Here is a 19,545-nt window from a genome sequence, read left to right as displayed (position 1 = left end):
CCTCTCTTTCTCTCTCTTTTTAAAAAAGATTTATTTGTTGTTATATGTAAATACATTGTAGCTGTCTTCAGACATGCCAGAAAAGGGTGTCAGATCTTGTTAGGGATGGTTGTGAGCCACCATGTGGTTGCTGGGATTTGAACTCAGGACCTTCGGAAGAGCAGTCAGTGCTCTTAACCGTTGAGCCATCTCTCCAGCCCCCACCCCCATTCCCTCTCATACATGTAATATTTGGCTGTGATGGTTACTAAGACTTCTATATATTTGATGGTTCTGCTTCTATTTCACATTCCATTAGTCTTCTATTAGTCTCAGTCTCTCTCTCTCTCTCAACTCCTCTCTCACAATCTTTTATTGTTATATTGTAGTTTCTTTTCCTTTTTTTCTTCACAGGAGATGGTAACTCCTTCCTGTACCACCTACTTGGCAGTGTAGTGGACATCACCAATAGTTACAATGGCAGTGGTGTCTAAATATACACCCACACATATATACATATACATATACATATACATATACATATACATATACATATACATATACATATACATATACATATGCATGTACTAAGAAGAGTAAAGTGGGGACTTCTCTGACTTGGCCTTGCATATGCATAGACTACATACAGATCTAGATTCCTTCAGGAGTTAGGCGGGTTGCTGGCTCTATGAAAGTTCATAGGGTAGGCCATTTTGTGAACAATCACTTGTTCAAATCAGCGTATAGACACACTTCTTGTGAATGCACACATGCTCTGGACCATGGCCTGTGCCATCTTCCATCAAGATCAGGGATGACTGTTCCAAAATGGTAGTCAGTACCCTAGCAGATTACACTATCAAAGTGAGTCCAATGGTCAGTATAATGAATGTTCAGAAAGAGATCTTTTACCTTTTCACACTGAACCCTCCCTCATAAGATGTTTGAGCAATGACATCTCATATATGTATTGCACATGATTCGTTGGTTACCAGGAATCACCAGGAGTGTTGACTTCCCTGTGGCACTGTCAGAGCACTCCTGGCTTCTATCACTGTTCGTTATGGCTATTACATCTTTTCTCATGCCAGTAGCCACCACCCCGGCAAGGACTTCTATCCTGAACAAACACATCCTCAGGGTACTCACGTGACCTTCCACTGTACCACTCTGAAAGACCATATTTATCCATATTTTCTACAGAGTGGCAGTGGTAGCAGGATGTGGAACACATTGTAACATAGCCCAGAAGCACAGCAAAGTCCAGACTTCAGAGTACAGAGAGACAACAGGGATGACGGTCACACAATTTAGAGGAAGTGTGGTCACATTTCCTTCATCCCTCCCTTGTTTAACCACACTGTCCCCACAGTACTTTCTGGAACATCTCTTGATTCCACAGTAGTGAGGACAAGGGTGTTTAGGTCACCATCTTTCTGTTTTCCTCTTACTCTACCTCCTTCTTATTTATTAAGACAGTGTCTCATGCAGTATAGACTGGCTCACACTGGCTAGGTTGCTGAGGATAATTTTGAACTTCTGAGGTCTCTATCTCTGTTTCTCAAGTGCTAGGATTTCAGGCATGCATCATCATGTCCAGTTTTATGACTGAACCCAGGGCTTCATGTATACCAAGCAAAAGGTCTACTAATAGTTACATTCTTAGTCCCTACTTTCTAGTTTTAAAATTCTCTTATGTATAATTAAATTGACTTTTGCATTGTCAACACTAATTTTTTTTTATTTTAAAAGTCTCATTTATACTCTCCATGGTCTCTGTAAAAATTAAAAATAACACCCGATTCTTCTTTTATGGCTTCAATACCTTTGTGGAGTTCTCCAAAGACACTAATTAAAATGTTAAAAAAAGGTTTCAATCACCAGAATTATCTTTGGTTTCTTTGTGGACAGCTTTTCTGTTTATCCATTTTGGTCCTCTCCTTGGGGAAGGATCCTCAAATGTCTGCCAGTCTCAGGAAGCATTTGTAACCATATAAATGTACAGAGAACAGTAGTGAAAGCTTGCCTGCCTTGGCTTTGGGCATATACAGACTACCTGCCTAGATCCCTTCAATAGTAAGGCTGGCTGCTGGCTCTGTGAGACTTCATTGAGTATTCAGACCGGTGAGCTTTATGCTAAGAGTATACAGTCAGTGCTCTAGGCAGACACAGAGCCCATAAAACTAAAATAGGAGGGGCAGCAATCTTTTTCTCCTAATCAAGAGGTTCTTTGTGACCTTGGGCATCGGAAAGGTCCAGAGCATCCTCAGACTCAGTCAACCGATTTCTTAGCAACACCTTTATTTGCTCTGAGGTGATTTTCTGGTGGTTCTGTCTATGCAAAGCCACTAGTCTATCGATATGGGGAAGGCCTGACTGATGCACCTACCCTATGGGGAAGGTGACTTTTGACGAATAGAGTTTGTCAGATGTTACACTTTTGAGGGGAGAAAACAACAACTGCTCATTCTTCTCAGCAACCTCAGAGTCCTAAGCTGCCACGAAAGTGATCTTAGACGATCCAGAGCCACCATGATGTGGGATGGTCTAAGACACAAGAAAAGGCCACCTGTAGGCATGCCAGATGAGTGCCACTGGATCCTGACATTGTGGTCATTCCAGTCCAGTTGTCATTCACCTAAGATGCTGAGATTTTTCATAGAGTTGTTGGACATTATGGAACAGGTGTCATTATCTGGCTATGCCCTATCTACAGTTTGGGACCATAGACTCATTGAGCTGAAGTAAATCACTCTATTTTATACTACTAAGATTTGTGTGGCAATTTACACAACAAGAGATACCCAGGACCCAGTAACAATCCTCCAGTTAATGAACCCAATTCTTTCTTCTCTAACAACAGACTCAATTATCACACCCCTTTTTAGTTCATGCTTAATGCTCTATGAGTGTGTCTAAAATTCATATCTCATGTCCCCTCTCTCATCTTGAACATTTTCCTGTAAGAGCTCTGGATGGATAATTTCTGATCCCCTGGTCAACAGAGCCACATCTTTTTTCTGTCCTCTAGAAGTTCATTAAGATCTTCAGGTCGCTATGGAATGCCTTCCCTGCCTCTTAGGCGATGGTGGATTAACCCCTTCTGTGACATGCCGTTGTTGCAGGGCTTGTAGATATGGATGGTAAATGCCCCTTGTGAGAAGCAACAGTGAAGTCCTCCAGAAGAAGAGAGGAACGCTGTTCAAAGTGGGATGTTTCACAGCATTTGTGAGTTAGATGTAGGCTGTGTCTGAGAGACAGGACATGTGTCCCAGTGTGAAAAGTCAAAGCCTTTCTAATCCCTCACCCTGTGACCACTGGGAGATTAATTTTCTTCTATTTTAGTTGAATGCTCTTTCATTCACTAATTGACTTTTCAGCAGAAGTTTTGAAGTCCAGCTTCCAGGCTTCAAAACGTGTCCACATAAAATCTGTAACTTAATGAGTCATAAAAAAATGTAGCATATCTGTGTGTTTATACCCCCAATATATAGAGACATAGAGAACGTCTCTCCCCATGTAAGCACGGCCCTCATTTCTAGCCCCGCAGAGCAGGCTCATGCACCGAGGACTCCACACAAGTGTGATTATACAAGTGTTCACACTTCCCGGCTGCTTCGTTCACTCTGTGACCTTGACCTTCATCTGTGCTGAGCTCTGTGACAAGGATTTGTTTCCTCTTACTGTGGAGCTGTGTTCCATTTGCTCGCTGATTTACTGGCCAAGGGATAGTCAAGAGGCAGCAGTTTGGGCAAACTGCTATTAACACTGTGGAATAAATCTTTTTAAAAACTTTCATCGAATTTGTTGACAATTTCATACTTGAATGAAGCGCATTCTGATTACAGCGGCCCCTCCAGCCTCTCCCTCCTCTCGCTGTCCATCCCCTCTTTTATGTCTTCTTTGTGTTTGGATTTTTTAGATTCACTGAGTTAAGCCAGGATCCTTTGCACGTTGATATGTTTGGAACCACCATTGGCTTCTGGACCCTGATGCGGTCTTTTGTGAATACACAACTGCAGACAGTGACCTCCGTTTCCTCAGGACCCCTCAGTAGCTGGTAGTTCAGCAGGGATGGATAGGATCCCGTGTGCTCCTTCCTGTTCTATGTCTGACTGTTCAGAGGAGAAGCTTGGCATTGGAAAACCCACCAAAACCTCACGGCCGAGGTGGTCTTAGGCCCTGAGAGTAAAGCTACCACTGTTTTTAGTAAAACTGTCAGGGCTCCAAATGGCTTTTTAACTATTTATGTTTATAACCATACACAACACTGCTGCCAGCGTTAACCAGAAATTGTTACAAAATTGTAACAAAAGTTGGCAAATGCAGAGACACATGGCTGCTCAAGGTAGAATAAATGTTTTCATGGACACTATTAGGATGCTTTAGATCCAAATTAAAAAAAAAATACCCTGTTTCCCTGTTAAAGGTCTGGAGTCTCCCCAGCAGAATTTCTGGTACCAGCTGGGCAACTGATATGTGTAAATGAATCTCCTTTTTCTTGGTTTTTCAACAAACATAGAATTCTGGCTTCCAGGAGTTGAGGGAAGAAGCTAAGCTTATCAAAAGTGTCCAAGGAAAATCAAAGCCCAGATTGCTGAACTAGAAAACTTGAGTCCAGAATGCCTTGTTAATAAGCTTCAGCCTTTAGGAATTGGCCAAGCAGAAACCCAAGTGCTGAGGGGGGCAGCTTGAAAGGAAGCAGAAGGTACCGGAAGCCTTTTCTCTCCTTTATTAACACACAAACTCTTTTATAGCAGGTATAGAATGTGTTGGACGACTTCCTTTAAAACAAGATCATCATCATCATCATTAATGAGTTTGAATGGCAGGCACTTTCTAAAGATGTTTCCCTGCATGCTTTACCTAATTGAATTCTCATGCAGCAAGTCATTTGAGATGTGTACTTGCTATTCAGCTAAATTCTAACTCCTCAAAACCCAGAAGAGTGTGGTCTTACGTAACAGGTTAACAGTATTTGGAGACAGAGTCTTGAAACATGGAATGGAATGAGATGTGGTCATTAGGACAGACCCCAACTGACTGGCATCTTTGGAAACAACTAAGCTTAGTATGCAAAGATGTCCAAAAGGAGACTTGGTGAAGATGCTTAGATGTGGTGGCTATTGCTCTATCTAGGAGAAAGATCTCAGAGGAAACAACGCCCCACCCCCAACACCATGACTCAGCTTTCTGTTAGGGGAAAAAAAGACCCAAACACCAAACTAAACCAAACCAAACCTTTTTGCTGGTTCAGCCTCACACCTGTAGTCCTGTTTTGCTGGCCCTGACTTGCCAGTGTAGTGAATATATGCTATAATCACTACTTTACAGATGGGAGCAATGGAAGATTACAGCAATGAGTTGGAATTGTATGGCCAACTGGAGCCAGCTGAATGACTGAGAAGCCAATGCTCTAAACCAGAGGTTCTCACCTGTAGATTAAGTGACCCTTTCATAGGGGTCACCTAAGACCATTGGAAAACACAGATGTTTATATTACAACTCATAACAGTAGCAAATTTATAGCTATAAAGAAGCAATGAAAATAATTTTATGGTTGGGGGGTCACCATACCATAAAGTACTTTACTAAAGGGTAGCAGTCTTAGGAAGGTTGAGAACCACTGTTCTAAATAGATAAAAATTCCTTCTCCACCCCACCCAATTAAATTGAAAGCAGGTCCCTACTTAATATACAATTACACCTGATTGGGCAGATAATCCTGTGCAAGGCAGGCAGTCTGCAAGGCTTAGTAAGCAGAGTCCAAGAAGGTGCAGATAACAATGTGGGTTTTGTAAAAAATTGTCTAAGATGGTTTCACCACACTAGACCTATTAGCAAGGATGCCTAACCTAACATGATTGGCCCTTATCCCTGCCAGGGAGCTCAGTGGTGACAAGCAGGGTCTGTATAATGTCTCCTAAGGGGAGAGGTATCTTCTGCAGTCAGCTAAGCTCTTCACCCCAGAAGCTGAGGCTATGTTTGTTTCACGATGAGAAGAACTTTGTAGAAGTCCCTAAATAGCCACAAGGGTCCTTAAGGATGAGGGGCAGAGGGAGTGGCAGGAGGTGTGATGGTGGCAAGAGGCTCAGGTGAGACAGGATGGGCCCCTGTTCAAGGAACCTAGGCAGCCCCTGGGAGCTGAGAAAGGCAGTGTCCCTTTGATGCTTCCAGAAGGAACTCAGCCTTTCCAACATCTTGTTTGACTTTTAACCTATAGAACTGTGAGAACATCAACTTGGGATGAGATGATATTCCTTTATCCCTAGCCACATACATCAGGCAAGGGAGCTGGCCCGGAGGTCATAAGAGTGGGAGGGCTGGCCCTGCCCCTCCCCAGCTGCAGCACTCAAGGGAACAGGCCCTGCACTTTGCCTAGGAAACATCGTAGAGCTGGCACTGGATGTGGGGGATTGCGGGTGAGGGCATGGGTGTGGGAGAGCTGGGCCTCCTCTGGTCTGCTGGGCAGTGGTACAGATGAAGGAGAGACACCCTCCTTCCCTCCCCTCCCCTCCCCTCCCTCATCCCTTGTCATCTATGGCAGGCAGAAGAGCTGGCCCCAGGGTCATGAGAGTGGGAGAACTGCTCATGTCCCTCACTGGCTGCAACTCTCGGGAATGTGGGTCATGTACCTTGCCTAGGCTGCAGGGTAGAGCTGGCTCTGGTAGCAGGGATGCTGGTGAACTGGCCCTGAAGGCATGAGAGCGGGAGAGCCATCAGGCTGACCAGATCAGATAGCTCTCAGGCCCAGATCCAGAGCTTTGATTTGGCCTACGCTAACATCTACCCCATTGATGAACTGCTGGAGTGCATGAAGGGGCTGGTCCTACAGATGCAAAGCTACAGGAGATCCATAAAACAGGGCAACAACAGGATTTCCAAGAGGAGCCCCAGTGAGGTTCAAGTATTGATAGAGGCCAGACCGAGGAGTCATTGCAGTGAACATTTGTAAGCAAAGACATGTTGTCAAAAGGGTATATTTTCTCTGTTGGGAGTGAGGTTGCAAGGGTGGAGAGTAGGTATGAGGGGAGGGGGAAATGAGTGGGATTGGGGTACACGATGTATAATTCACAAAGAACCAATAAATAGTTAAAAAAAATCAGTCTCCATATTTACATCATCTCCCTTTATACATACGGCACCAACACCAAGTCACATCGAATGCTGCGTCCAGCACATTTCATTCCTTCTGCTCTTTCTGGTCATGGGAAGGCGAGAGAGGGAAGCATTATGATTCTACGAATTGAAAGTCGATGTTTTGGCTTTATTTTAAATTTTCTATGATGGCTACGTCCCTGTCCCTAGGAGACTTTGTTAAAAACAACATTTTGAATTGTCACTCTCACCACTTTTAAAGTCACTGGTATCTGTATTCCACACACATACTGACAGGGTCATGCCAATTATGTGCTACATAATGATGGGGTTGTTCACATAATTGGTTTTATTCCTGGGTAGAGAGCATGTTGCTTCCACACATTCAAGCCCAGGGAAAGCTCGAGGGCCAGAACGAACTTCTATGATGCTGTTCAAAAGCACTTCAATGGAGAACTCCCCGTTCTTGCTGTCCTGGATGTAGAAGATATATTTTCCTTGGAGAAGGCTGACCTATGAACCACTGGAGCCTAACTTGACACTTAAAATCCTTTGGAATAGTGAACTTTGTGTGTGAGCTATGACAACTGTGCTAAACAAGAAAATTGGGTTTTATATATTTCCAAATCAAATGAAAAAGGGTGGCTGCAGGAAAGGACACCCTGCATTCAGAGAGGACATATTTTCCCATTGTCCAGGTTTGAATGTAGAATTAGGATCTATGCTTTTTTAACTTCTCAAATGGCCTCTCCTTGATCCTGACTTGTTACTCATTTTCATCATCAGAGCCTTTTTCAAAATCTAGGTTACCTGGCCATTGTAAGTGGCAGAGAACCTGAGGATTCTGGACATTTATTTTCTACCAAATTCTCCAGCCATTTAAATAATGGAAATCAAATATGGTAGGCCATGAGGAATATTTTACTGGCTTCTGTTCACCACATGTCTTGCTGATACTCATGTTATTATGGAACAATAACATTCTACATCACAAGCTGCCTTTGTCCCATTTTCCAGCTTTTTCTGATTGTCTCCTCCAGCCCCGGCTGTATCACTTTAACATACAGCATGGAACCTTGTGTGAGCTATGAACCGAGTGGCTTTCCAGAGTCTCTTGTGTTATACAGGAACTTCTGTGATCATTTATCAGTAATTTCTAATTAGTCTTATCCTAGTACATTCTCAAGTTATTTGCTTGAATTAAAGGCTATGTACTGACATTAGAATGTTAGGGGTATATATCTCTGTATGTACAGCTTCATATCTTTGCTGACCTTCCTGGTCCTGTCTAGCTTACTCAGTTCAACTTGAAGGGTCGGCCTCTCTTAGCTTGTGTTGGCAGGTCTGATGCTAACACACTCTTGGCCTTATCTGGGAAAGCCATTATATTCTTCATTTTTGAAGGAGAGTTCTGTTGCAGACCATTCCTGATTGGCAGTATCTTTTAGCCCTTTGAATATCCCATCCCTCTCCTTTCTAATCTACAAGGTTCTGTGAGAACTAACTCACCAGTAGGTTCATGGAAGTGCCCCTGAATATGATGAGCCACTCCTTGCCCACTGCTTGAAAGAGTCTTTATCTTAAGTTTTTTTTTATTTCATAATCAGCTTCATTTCTATTTTACTCTACAGAACTCTAAATGTATTTGGATTTTGGCATATTTTCATATAAAACACAGAGTTAAGAAACATTTGATAATTACAAATTTAATAATCTAAATTCCAGTGCAAAAATTGTCAATCTTCATAGAGTATGTCACACTGCATACAATCTCTGCAAACCCAATCTTTTTCTGTGTCAGCTCAGCTTCCTGTCAGAGTCATAAAATACCAGGGGATAATCAGCTGAAAAGAGAGATTTGTTTTTGGCTCATGGGATTAGAGGGTTCAGTCTATGGTCACTAGCCTCCTTTCTTCTGGCCTTTGACAACGCAATGCATCATGGGGGCGGATGGTAGGGCGAAGCTGCTTACTTCTTGATGAGCTGAGAGCAGAGGGACTGCGGTCTCAACATCACTTTTTAGGTACACCAAGGGATAGGATGACTTCACTTCCTTGAGCAGGACTCCAGTCACAAACCTTCCAGTAGTGCCAACAGTTGGGGATCAAGCCCTTACAAGCCATTGATCTGAACCCCACTACTAGGAAAATGACAGTAAATAATCTTCTGACAGACACTTGTGGCTTGTATGTAGTTGAGTTTGTACAGTGCTTGTCTTCCATGCATTAATCACTGGGCTGGATCCCCAGTTAATTTATTTTTCATTGTTGCAATTCAAACTCAGGGCCTCTCAATGCTAGCCAAGTGCTCTACCACTTAGCTACATCTCAGCCTGATTTGATTAGTTATGTAACCATTAATTATTTAAACTCCCCAAATTTATATACATACTTCTTCAAATTTGAAAGCAATTTAGACATTATTCAAATTCTTTCTTTGATTTTTCTATAATGCAGATATTGGTGCATTTGATATCTTAAGAGGTTTCTTATATTTTCTCCATTCTTTTTTCTGTTTTGTTTTGTTTTTCAAGACAGGGTTTCTCTGTGCAGTCCTGGAACTCACTCTGTAGACCAGACTGGCCTCAAACTCAGAAATCCGCCTACCTCTGCCTCCCAAATGCAGATTAAAGGTGTGCGCCACCACCACCACCCGGCTATTTTCTCCATTCTTTTCCTTTTCATATGGTACTAGGATTGAAGTTAGGACCTCACACATGTTAGGCAACACATGTCTGAGCTATAGCCTGAACCCTGCTTTGAAGCTTTTTGTTTTGAGACAGTACCTCACTAATTTCACGAGCCTTGAACTTGTACTGTAGCAGCGATGAGTCTGGAACTTGCTATTCTGCCCCAGTCTCCCCAGTAGCTAGGATTCCAGGCAGGTGTCAGTAGGTCTCTGTTTCCTTTTTGCTCCTTATTCCCATAACCCATAATCTCACATGACCTCTCTTCTGCTTAGGATAGCTTCCTACTTCATTATCTCTAGGAAGCACACACACACACACACACACACACACACACACACACACACAAACACACACACACAGTCTGTTTCTGTTTATATCACTTTCTTGCCTTTGTTGACTTCTGCATTCTCAATACTTTGATAATGATCATTTTGAATTCTTCTAAAAAATTACTTTTCTTATTTTTTGAGATTATAATATAATTACATTATTTCCCTGTCCTTTTCCTCCCATCCAAGCCATTCCACAAACTCATCTTGCTCTCTTTCAAATTCATGGCCTTTTTACTCATTAATTGTTGTAAATACATACATTTGGGAACATATATTTTTTGGGAATATAGCTAATTTGGAGGCTGCTCTTTCCCTTGGATTCATTTCAGAGATTAGTTTTGTTCCTTTGACTGGGTTATGTTTTGCATTTTAAAAATCTTTTTGTTTTGTTGAGATTTGGACACTGAAACAAGAATGCTTGTTTCCAGGCTGTGGGCTGTTTTCACCAAAGGGAACATGCTCACCAATCACCCCCAGGAGAGATTCTCAATGTTTCTTGTGTCTTCTCTGCTTGTAGGTCTATTCCCCAGCCAGATGCAGAGCTCAGCCTGTTTCTACTCAAGTGCTCCCTCTAGTGTCAGTTGTGATAATAAAATCTCTCTGGTGGTGTGGACCATGGAAGGGCTTGCCATTGTTCTCAGAGGTCCCCAAGCAACTGTAGCATGTGGTCATCTTTCTTCTTCAGTGTTCTGTGTCAGGCAAGACAGAACCAAAATCCCCACGCAGCTCCTAATAGCCAGTTCAGGATGTCCTACCCTCTCCTCCCTCTTAGGGGAGAAGCCATGATTGAGCATTCCATTCCAACTGAGCACAGTTCTGGCAGGAGGATGGAATTTGGTGCCTTAAGTGGGGCAGAATTTCTTACCTCCCCCACTGTGCTTCTCTTGGCCTCCTGCCCTCAGAGGGTTACATTTCTAGTGATTTTTGAGCTTCTCTCAGAAGAGGTCTGGTCCATATCTTGTTATAGAGTCCAGTGGGAGAGGAAGGAACATGGGACGTTTCCCATTTTCCATCTTGTTCACGAATTACTTAGTGAACGTTTGTCAAGGGAAGCCACTGTGGTTGCTTCCAGATCCACTAACTAATAAAATAGAGCAATGAAGTAATGCTGGTCAGACATGGCACATTCTTCCATCCTTTGCCTAATATGTTAATTGTTTTTGGATTCATTTTGTTATTTCTCTTGACTTCTAAAATATTTTCCAGTTTTCCAATCCGTACCTTTTCCTGTGTCCCCATGCTACAAATAAACACAAACTACAAAAGGCTCAATGTATTTTTATGGCCATAAAAGGAGTAAGTTAGGCAGGGTTCCTAAACAGACAATGGTCATAAATTGTCTCAGACTGTTGAACAATGGAATGAATTGAAGGACTTTTCTCTCTCATAAAATCCCGATTGTTCAATGTAGCCGCCTATGTGGTATGATGGTAGTAGGAAAATACAGAAGAGAGAACATCTAGAAACAACAAAAACAACAACAACAAAATATACAATTGCTAAAATGGGAAGAAATGGTGAGTGGGAAAGGTTCCCAGGATAATTATGACACAACATAGAAGAACTTAAGCAAGCCTATCCGGGAGGCAGGAGCATCTGTGGATAACACAGATCCCTAAGTGTGCCTTTTGTTTTGTCAGATCTTGTCTAAGTGTCTTGCATTCAGATGCCTCTTGAATACAACTCAACCCATATTTTCAGATAATAAGGATGTTTAATATGCTAGAATCTCATGGGCTTAATCTGCAACCCTCTGCAAGGTCAGGTACTTCACACCAGTTCATAAAACCATATGGAAAAGTTTTCAATAGAAGTTGTTGGACCTTGTTGGACTCCTCCATGACTGTCTATGGGATTTTTGGAAGTATTTAACTGGCTCTATATAATGGCACACATTTATACTGCAAAGGGGATGGCTGATCAAATGGGCATATTGACAGTATCTGTAGTACTCAGTGCTTTCTCAGCAGGACTAGGGGACCTAGACTATGAAAACTAATTTTCTGCCTATATTATTTATATTTTATCCTGGCATTTGGTGGACAAAATCCTCAGGAGGTGCAGTAAGACCACCAGAGTAATTTCACTCTCTCTCTCTCTCTCTCTCTCTCTCTCTCTCTTACAGATGAATAGAAAGAAAATGAAATTTAGAACATATTTCAAATGTGGTAAGAGAGTATGGCACATTGAAAGTCTTGGTCAGATGTGGTGGCAAATTGGGAGTGCATAGAGAAGATGTGTATTTTGGGAAGTCACACACTTGCATTCACTTGTGGCCAGCTGTTCCTGAATAAACACATTCCTTAAGGGATAAATGACTTAGTATATTGTTTGTATTCACATTGGCTCCCATAAAGAAGGACACTATAGAGACCTAGTGTTATTGTTGCAGCTGTTACTGACAGCTGCAACCTCATCCCTTCACAAGGGGTTGACAGGTGGGACTGACCTAAGATGGATGTAAATAGGGGCTTTCTTAGTAAATTCAGATCCTGTGAGTTTTTCCACTGAACTGATGGTGTTATATGCGATTGGTAATAACTGGATGAAGTTAAAATATGACATGAGCGTACTTTTAATATTGTCTCATCATGTCACAGGGTATATAATGACATCTCACTGCAAAGGGAGTTATTGATGAATATTTCTTCTCTGAAAATTCCAGATGGGGAACAAACACCATAATTTTATTTACAATCCTGAAACATATGTCCTGGCTCTGTCTAGTAGATTGCTGAAATAATACAAAATTCTTTCAAGCCTGTATCATCTAAAACAGTGGTTCTTCACCTGTGAGGGTCACATATCTCATATTCTGCATATTAGACATTTACATTATAATTTACAACAGTAGCAAAATTATAGTTATAAAGTAGGAACAAAATTAATCTTATTGTTGGGGTCACTACAGGATGAGAAACTGTATTAAGGGTCTCAGCATTAGGAAGGTTGAGAACCATGCTCTAGAAAAAGATTCTATTTTCTATGCATCTCTTGAATCTGATATGCCTTGCCTTGAGAGAGAAATAGGATGCAACACTAGTGGGTACCAATTCTAAAGTCTTTGTTTTAGGAAGCCTTATGTGTCTAGTTTTATCCTAGGGCCATTTTTTTTTATCGCCATGTGAACCAGCTTGGGTTAGCTGGTTGGAGAAAGTGAGGCATCAAGATATTTCAGTAAACCCAGACAGCAACATCTCAGATCAGACGTATCATACCCTGAGTTGAGCTCAGATCTCTCACCCATGAAATTATAAGCAAAGTGATATGGTGGTTCTTTGATGTCATGGAATCTTGGAGCAGTTTGTTACATAGCAACAGATATATGATACTTCAGAGCTCATTCACTGAGTTTGAAGTCTGCCAGTGGGAGCTATAATTGATCATCTGCTCACTTTCCTTCCCTAACAACTGCATAATTTGTGTAACACAATGCAGTGGACTGAGTTATAGGATGCAATTTCCACTCTACCAGGGATTTACATCACAGTCTAGGTAACTGTAATTCTTCTTATGTAATACAGAATGCCCCTTCTTATGCCTTGCCTTTGGCCATGGCATTATGGCTACTTTGCTGCAAGCAGATGTGATGCTTGCCAGCTCTGAATCTAGCATTAAGCAACTTGGCATGCTTCACTTGGATTTTTTTTTTTTAATCTTTGTTGTCATTGAGATCTTTCCCCCTGGGTAGCTTCTTCAACTTCTAACTAGCATGAAAATGAGTTGTAGGTGATGAATAAATGCTTTTGTTGTGTGTAACTGAGGTTTAGGGGCTGTTTGTTATATAGCTAACACATACCGCTTTATTTTTTACTTAACAAACATGTCTGAACCTCCTTCACAGATAGGTGGGAAGCTAATGGACTGCTCTAGGCTTGGGTTCTAGGATACTGGGCTTAGAGAGTCTTTTGTACAAAGTAGTGATTGAATGATTATGGAAAAATGACTTCTAAGACCAAGGCTTGATCAAACAAAGAAGAGAGAGAGAGCAATAGAAACATTAGAGAGAATATGATGCAAGGGAAGGCAAGGGCCAAACAAAAGTTCATCTAAATCAAAGCTTAGAGGCACTTAGGCAAAAGCATTTCTTGAATAAAAGCAACACAGGTGAGTTCAAAAATCATTTCTGGATTATGCTGTGGCCAGCTATGTGAGAAGGAATTGTCAGGCTAGTTCACCATAAGAGGCATTTGTGGAAAATGAAAGTCGATCTTCAACTCCCTATCTTCTTTCTGAGTCACAGGGATATGGGATATGTCTGGACACTGGGTGTTTATGCCTAAGAGTACATAGCTCAGTCCTCTGTGGGTTATGCAGGCGCATCTGTCTCCAGGGATACATTATTGTTCATCTTCTGTAGATACTTGATGCTCTGTAGATACTCATTTCTAGGTAGGGTCATTTATACTCACCACTGGAAAACCCAAGATAATGTGTGTTATTCAGTTGTATTGTGGGACATTTTGTAATTCTGACATTGCCTACACTGTGTTGTCTAGTATGGTAGCCATTGATCATATATGGAAGTGAAACGAATGCACAAAGAACTCGGCTTTTAATTCCATGTGGTTTTCATTCTTTTAAATTTGAATGGCTATGAGCAGCTAATGGCTTCCATTTTGAACAGTAAAATTCTACAGGTCATTACATACCCATAATAAACATTGTCAGTGTAATACCTAAAGCTATTGGGAGGTTAAACTTATGCAAAATAATCTACAGGGTTTATGGTTGCCTTAGTGGCTCTCCAGGAGAAATACACTGGGCACTAACAATCAGTGGACCAAGTTCCCAAGTGTTAAGGGTCTCCTTTGAGAAACTCTTTATGGTGTGAAAGTTAATAACGTCAAAATAAATAGATGATAGCCATGCAATGTTGCAGTGCTATGTTTTCCAACTCTTTTGGGAAAGGTACCCAGAGTCCAGCAAACATATGAGCTACAGGAATCTCCTCCTTTTCTTGTTCAACTAAAGACTCTGATTCAAGTCACCACATTTGGAAAATTTTTATCGTTTAAAATCAAAACCAAATACCACCCCAACAAAACCCACCACTGGACTCATATGAACTCATCCTTATGCTCCAGGGATGGAAAATGTTCTTGCATGGCTGGAATGTCAAGTCTTCCCTTAGACGCCTTAGACCACACTTCCCCCAAAGCACGGAGTGCGGTGAAGGTCCTCCTCACACTCTTCAAAATGTACCCAGCGAGTGAAAACTCATCAGGCTTTCTATCCCTGCTCTCTTTGATCAGAGACTCATCATCCAAGGCTCTAAATAGCAGCCACTAGTGTGGCAACAAATGGAAAACATTTTTTTTCATAGTGTTCCAGCTCCTGAGGAGATGCTCTGTATACTGCCTTGTCTCCACCACCTCCATCTGCCCCTTCCGCATCTGTTTATGCCGGCTAGACTTTCTGTTATCAGCAGTTTCATCTTCGATGGCCCAATTCTTGCTCCTTTATTGAGGCTTATTCACTCAAGCTAGCATATCGCCCCCTTAACACAACTTTTCAGACCCTCCCTCCAGGTCTTCACATGTCACAAGCCACTCTGATATTATTATGCAGTCTCTTTACCCTGAAGTGCTTTCAGTGCAGGTGCAGTATGTCTGACACTTACACACTTCTGGCTCATGTATCTGGCTCTCTTTCTGAGTCCCTGGCTTTGCGAGTACTTAAGAATTCCCCAAGAAATTTCCTGGAGTCCCTTGCCTCCTGGCATCTCCCTTTATGTTGGTTCAGAGAACCAAACATGATTTTGACATCAGGTAGGTGGGACAATGCTTAGAAGGACTGCTTTATATTGGTATTTCAAGGCTGTAAGGCCTAGTGGTAATCTTCTACAAGCAGACCAGCTAGGGGGAGCGTCTCTGGAAAAGGGGCAGGTGGAATGAGGGGCTCTGCAGAAAGTGGAGAGAGCAGAAGCCTGCGGTGGCCCTCTACACTGACTCTGTGTTGTGGGTGACATGGGCTATGGTGGCAGCAGCACTGTCTGGGAAATAGTTAGAAATGCAGAAGCCCGGGCCTCACTCCAGACCTACTAAATCAGAAGTTGCAAGGCCCCCAGGTCCTACATGCCAGGCCTCTACACTATCACTGAGACATGAGATTGAAGTGCATCAGCTATTGGTATACTGTGAATGTTTGCCTCAAAGGCACACGTTGTAAGAGGGTGGGTTTGCCTTGACTCACAGTATCAGGGGATTTGGTGCATGACTGCTTGACTCCATATGCCTTCGTGATACCCTAGGATGCTAGGAATGTGTGGTGGAGGAGAGTGGTTTGTCTTCTTCCCGACCAGGTTATTAGAGAACAAGATAGTAAGTGGTCAGGGCTAATACAGTCCTCAAGACCTGTCCCTAGTGACTTCCTTCCAGCTAGGTTCAACCCTTCAAAAGTTCCAACACCTTCCCAAACTCCACAACCCAAAGTCTATAAATAATCAAAACATGAGTCTGTAGGGGGAAATTTCAGATTCAAATAATAACAAAAACTAAACAATTACTTGGCAGTACACAAAAGATATGGACCCCACTAGAGAGGGATGCCTCACTGAACATGTTTGGGATTTGATATTATTTCATTTGCTTGTTTGTTTGTTTGTTTGTTTGTTTTGTTTTGTTTTTGAGACAGGGTTTCTCTGTGTAGCCTTGGCTATCCTGGAACTCACTCTGTAGACCAGGCTGGCCTCGAACTCAGAAATCCGCCTGCCTCTGCCTCCCGAGTGCTGGGATTAAAGGCGTGCGCCAGCACGCCCAGCTTTATTTCATAGGGGGCCAACACACTCTGAGCAAAAGTATCTGGATTTTTACCTAGATGAACAAAGTAGCTATAGTAAGAACCAAGCCAGAAAACTCATAAACAACCTGAGGAAGTTATGTAAAAGGGAAGAGGGGTACTGTGATGGGCAGGTGAGTGTAAGTAAGAGCCAGGGGAAGATGAAGTACTGTGGATCTATCTAGTGGGTTGAGGATGTCAACTCTGGAAATCCACTTAAGCGTTCTCTACTGCTGCTGTCAGGTAGACAGAGAAGATGTTGATGGAGAGGATAGAAAATATGGGGGATTTCCTAGTGTTTGCTAGAAATTATGTTATTTGCCTCTCTTTTTTTCTATTTTCAGATCCTTAAAGTGCACAATATGGAAAATGAGCCCTCGGCTGGCCACAGAAGAGAGAGAAGAGAAAAATCTAAAGAGGCGTAAACACTGCCAGTAAGCACTAGGCACTTCACAAAGTTTTACTTCGCAAGTAGACACATTTGCAGAGCTAGTGAGATTTTTTTTTTTAATTCTGCAGGAAAGTAAGAAGCAAGTCCCTTGGAAACTCTCTGGGCTTTGCCACTGCCTCTTTGGCAGAGGGAACGGGAGCTGGGACACCTCACCAGTCTCGCTTCTGCTTCTGCAAGGCAGACTCAAAACGCAGCCAGAGATGGAGCTTCTTAGAGTACCACAAACGCCCGCTGTCCTTCCTGTTCTCACAGATCTCCCCTGCCATGGAAGTCTAAGATCTACTTCTCAGGCACGGAACACATTAGTTTCTCCATTCAATGTCTCTGCAAATATGGGACAGGAGACATGAAAAATGCCCCAATAGGTGGAATCTTGGATGATGTCCTATTGATACAATGAGCTGCCATCTCATTGACATCTTTAGACAGCTGGTGTGAACATTGTGCTTCCTGCTCCCCAATGAACCTTGTCACCAGGTTACAAAGATAAACTGTAGAGGGACTTCTTTTAGCCACTCCACCAACAATGCTGAGGCTGTCACCATGTATTATGTTTCCTTTAACAGAGCTCTGCCAAATATCTGGGCTTTGAAAGAGCCTTGAACTTGAGATGCTAAAGTGCAGTTATAACTTCTTCAAGCTTTTCCTAGGCCAAAGAGAATCAATAGTATGATAACCCACAGGACACCATAACCACCGTTCCTTTATACTAAGAGAACAAGAACCATGTCTTAATCTCATTTGTAGAGTGTAGGATACTGAACAGTATGGCCAATGAGGCAGGAGGTACTATAACATGGTCTCCTTGTTCTGGGAAATAGGAGTCATCTAACTAGGATGACTGAGAAATACTGACTCTTGCATTAACACCGAGGTTTGTGGAGTCAGTGGTTCAAGAAAAAACCTGGGCACACTCCCCTGGAAATACAAAGGGAAGCCTGTGAGTGGGTGCAGATAGGTCTTTGGGTCCTCTTAGTGTGCCCCAGAGAATTTTCTTTTGCTTACTGAACCCATAGATATGTCCTTACCTTCTCTACTCAGCTTCTTCTTTGCTAAGATTTTCCTCTGGCCATTTAATTTAATTTGTAAGTTTCTACCCTCACTGCTATCCCAAGGTTGGCTTGGTTTTTAAAAGCCATTCATTATCTTGAACAGATCTTCCTCTGGCAGTTCTCAGTGCACTCATTGGTCAAGGACGAAGAGTTTATTACATGAATCTGCTGCTCTGCACTAAAGGGAAAGGCTATAGCCCTTACTTTCTTAGAGAGCTACAGAGCCTGGCCCAAAGTCGCTGGATTCTTAACTGTGTTGCTTTTCCTGCAGTGAAACTTTAAACACATCACTCCAGAATGTGGTGCCATGAAGCAACCACCACAGTTCCACAGGGATAGCTTGTCTCTGCTCTAGTTGGCTTGAGGGTTGGGACCTGAAGTCAGATGATAATTGCTTATCCTCATGTCTGGCTTTTGGGCTGGAACCATGCAGTTGGGGGCATAGTAGGCTAATCCAGCATCACTTTGGGTGTCAGAAAGGTCTACCGAATATGATGGCTTCAGGGGAGCTGAGCTTGGTTCAAAGTGATTTAGAGCCCCCAAGGGTCCATTCAGAGAGGGGGAAAGAGGAAAAGGGAAAAGGGAGGGGGCGAAAAGGAGACGGAGAGAAGTTGGGACATAAACACATGTGTGCACATGCACACACATACACACACATACCCCACACACAAACAACACACACAGGCACAAATGCATGCATAAGGAAAACCCTAGCTAGGGAGTCATGTAATATCCTATCTGCCTCAGGTTTGCCAGAAAAGAACCAGGGAGCCCATGCCAGTAGGAGAGGTCAAGATGGGCAGAAAGATTTGCTGCCATGTTTTGAGGTAGCACAGGTGAGCAGAAGGTGCTGGGCAGCAATGCTGGGGAGGTGGTTCTGGCTCCCTAACCACTCTTCTAGTGGGTAGGCAAGTATGCAAACTATGTTCTATTCTCAACTAGTAAAAATAACTGACCAGACTTCCTCAGTTTCAGGACAATGCTTGACATGCTCTGTTTCCAAGGATCATAAGAATAAAAGGCTTGTTCTTAAAAATTAGCTTGTCTTCATGATTTTGATTACTTGATCTACACCATGCCCCTCCCCACCCCCCAACACAGAGGTAGTGTTACTATGATCCATTTTTCAGAATGAGGAAACACAGACACAAGAGCTGGGATTCA

The 19,545-nt window shown here is 42.5% G+C and overlaps 2 protein-coding genes and 1 pseudogene across 3 annotated transcripts in view; 1 reads left to right on the top strand and 2 right to left on the bottom strand.

Annotated features, from left to right (window-relative positions):
- The window catches only part of Slc24a3 (solute carrier family 24 (sodium/potassium/calcium exchanger), member 3), a 474,392-nt gene that overhangs the window by 73,761 nt on the left and 381,086 nt on the right, over nucleotides 1-19,545 (bottom strand). The gene's annotated exons all lie outside the window — the stretch shown is intronic.
- Nucleotides 705-1,356, bottom strand: Gm19115 (predicted gene, 19115; annotated as a pseudogene).
- On the top strand, nucleotides 13,424-18,951 carry Gm14092 (predicted gene 14092). Its single transcript, NM_001037929.2, has 3 exons — nucleotides 13,424-13,593; nucleotides 17,223-17,312; nucleotides 17,398-18,951. The coding sequence occupies exons 1-3, from the start codon at nucleotides 13,553-13,555 to the stop codon at nucleotides 17,603-17,605; spliced, it is 339 nt and encodes a 112-aa protein (NP_001033018.1). The 5' UTR covers nucleotides 13,424-13,552; the 3' UTR covers nucleotides 17,606-18,951.

The sequence above is a fragment of the Mus musculus genome, chromosome 2 (genome assembly GCF_000001635.26).
Source record: "Mus musculus strain C57BL/6J chromosome 2, GRCm38.p6 C57BL/6J".
In the NCBI taxonomy this organism is placed as follows: domain Eukaryota; kingdom Metazoa; phylum Chordata; class Mammalia; order Rodentia; family Muridae; genus Mus; species Mus musculus.
Note: the sequence above shows the minus strand (reverse complement) of the source record. Positions and strands in the feature narration are given on the sequence as shown.